General features: G+C 60.0%; 1 protein-coding gene across 1 annotated transcript; it reads left to right on the top strand.

The window, feature by feature from the left end:
* Positions 1-167: 167 nt before the first annotated feature.
* LOC114073671 (DNA-directed RNA polymerase II subunit RPB1-like) lies at positions 168-2,063 on the top strand (the record flags this gene model as incomplete). The annotated part of the gene is made up of 2 exons (XM_027911394.1): positions 168-348; positions 1,892-2,063. Coding segments are annotated over exons 1-2 (327 nt in total), but the record flags the coding sequence as incomplete, so codon positions are not given.
* Positions 2,064-2,208: the final 145 nt, after the last annotated feature.

The raw sequence follows: 2,208 nt of genomic DNA, 5'->3' as shown, positions 1-2,208 counted from the left end.
CAAGTCCATGGAGTCGGTGATGGTGAAATAACGACACCATGTCCCTCCATACCCCCCAGATACCCCCTGGGACCCCCCAAACCCCTCCCCAGACACCCCCTGAGACCCCCAAACCCCTCCCAAACCCCTCCCCAGCCCCCCCTGACCCCCTGTGGCCCCCCCAGGGTACATCCAGCGGCGGCTGATCAAGTCCATGGAGTCGGTGATGGTGAAATACGACGCCACGGTGCGCAATTCCATCAACCAGGTGGTGCAGCTGCGCTACGGCGAGGACGGGCTGGCCGGGGAGAGCGTGGAGTTCCAGAACCTGGCCACGCTCAAACCCTCCAACAAGGCCTTCGAGAAGAAGTGAGAGAGGGGGGGCCCTGGGGGGGCTGCAGACCCTTTTTTGGGGGGTCGTGGAGGGGGGGCCTGCCAGGGGTTGGGGTCGTTTTGGGGTCATTGAGGGGCTCCTTCCAAGGGTTGGGTTTATTTTGGGGTCTTCAAACATCTCTTTCCAAGGGGTTGGGTTCGTTTTGGGGTCATGGAGGGTCTCATTCCAAGGGTTGGGTTCATTTTGGGGTCATTGAGGGGCTCCTTCCAAGGATTGGGTTTATTTTGGGGTCATTGAGGGGGTGATTGCAAGGGTTGGGTTCGTTTTGGGGTCTTCAAACATCTCTTTCCAAGGGGTTGGGTTCGTTTTGGGGTCATGGAGGGGCTCCTTCCAAGGGTTGGGGTCGTTTTGGGGTCGTGGAGGGGGTGATTGCAAGGGTTGGGGTCATTTTGGGGTCATTGAGGGGCTCCTTCCAAGGGTTGGGCTCGTTTTGGGGTCAGCAAAGAGCTCCTCCCAAGGGTTGGGAACGTTTTGGGGTCCCCAACCTTCTCCTGCCCACCCTGGGTCCCATTTTGGGGTCTTGAAGCTTCTCCTGCCCAATTTCCAACCCATTTTGGGGGTCCTGGATCTCCCCCTGCCCCATTTTGGGGGTCCTGGAGCTTCTTCTGCCCCATTTTGGGGGTCCTGAATCTTCTCCTGCCCCACCTGAAGCTCATTTTGGGGTCCTGGAGCTCCCCCTGCCCAATCTGGGTCCCATTTTGGGGGTCCTGGAGCTCCCCCTGCCCAATCTGGGTCCCATTTTGGGGTCCTGGATCTCCCCCTGCCCCACCTGAAGCTCATTTTGGGATCCTGGAGCTCCCCCTGCCCAATCTGGGTCCCATTTTGGGGGTCCTGGAGCTCCCCCTGCCCAATCTGGGTCCCATTTTGGGGTCCTGGATCTCCCCCTGCCCCACCTGAAGCTCATTTTGGGATCCTGGAGCTCCTCCTGCCCAATCTGGGTCCCATTTTGGGGGTCCTGGATCTTCTCCTGCCCCATTTTGGGATCCTGGACCTTCTCCTGCCCCATTTTGGGGTCCTGGAGCTCCCCCTGCCCCATCTGGGTCCCATTTTGAGGTCCTGAATCTCCTCCTGCCCCACCTGAAGCTCATTTTGGGGGTCCTGGAGCTCCACCTGCCCAATTTCAAACCCATTTTGGGGGTCCTGGAGCTCCCCCTGCCCCATTTTGGGGGTCCTGGAGCTCCCCCTGCCCAATCTGGGTCCCATTTTGGGGGTCCTGGATCTCCCCCTGCCCAATTTCAAACCCATTTTGGGGTCCTGGATCTCCCCCTGCCCCATTTTGGGGGTCCTGGATCTCCCCCTGCCCCATTTCAAACCCATTTTGGGGGTCCTGGAGCTTCTCCTGCCCCATTTTGGGGGTCCTGGCTCTCCCCCTGCCCAATTTCCAACCCATTTTGGGGGTCCTGGATCTCCCCCTGCCCCATTTCCAACCCATTTTGGGGGTCCTGGAGCTTCTCCTGCCCCATTTTGAGGTCCTGGCTCTCCCCCTGCCCAATTCCCAACCCATTTTGGGGGTCCCAGGTTCAAGTTCGACTACACGAACGAGCGGGCGCTGCGGCGGACGCTGCAGGAGGAGCTGGTGAAGGACATCCTGTCCAACGCCCACATCCAGAACGAGCTGGAGCGCGAGTTCGAGCGCATGAGGGACGACAGGGAGGTGCTCAGGGTCATCTTCCCCACGGGGGACAGCAAGGTGGGACCCCAAAACACGACAGGGAGGTGCTCAGGGTCATCTTCCCCACGGGGGACAGCAAGGTGTGACCCCAAAAACCCCCTGGGGTACCCCAAAACACCCCCAGACCCCCAAATGTGACCCAAAAACACGACAGGGAGGTGCT

Source organism: Empidonax traillii, unplaced genomic scaffold, assembly GCF_003031625.1.
Source record: "Empidonax traillii isolate 1590-97213 ecotype Southwest subspecies unplaced genomic scaffold, ASM303162v1 scaffold9504:size9919, whole genome shotgun sequence".
Lineage (NCBI taxonomy): Eukaryota > Metazoa > Chordata > Aves > Passeriformes > Tyrannidae > Empidonax > Empidonax traillii.
The sequence above is the reverse complement of the archived record's forward strand: the minus strand, read 5'-3'. Positions and strand labels throughout refer to the sequence as shown.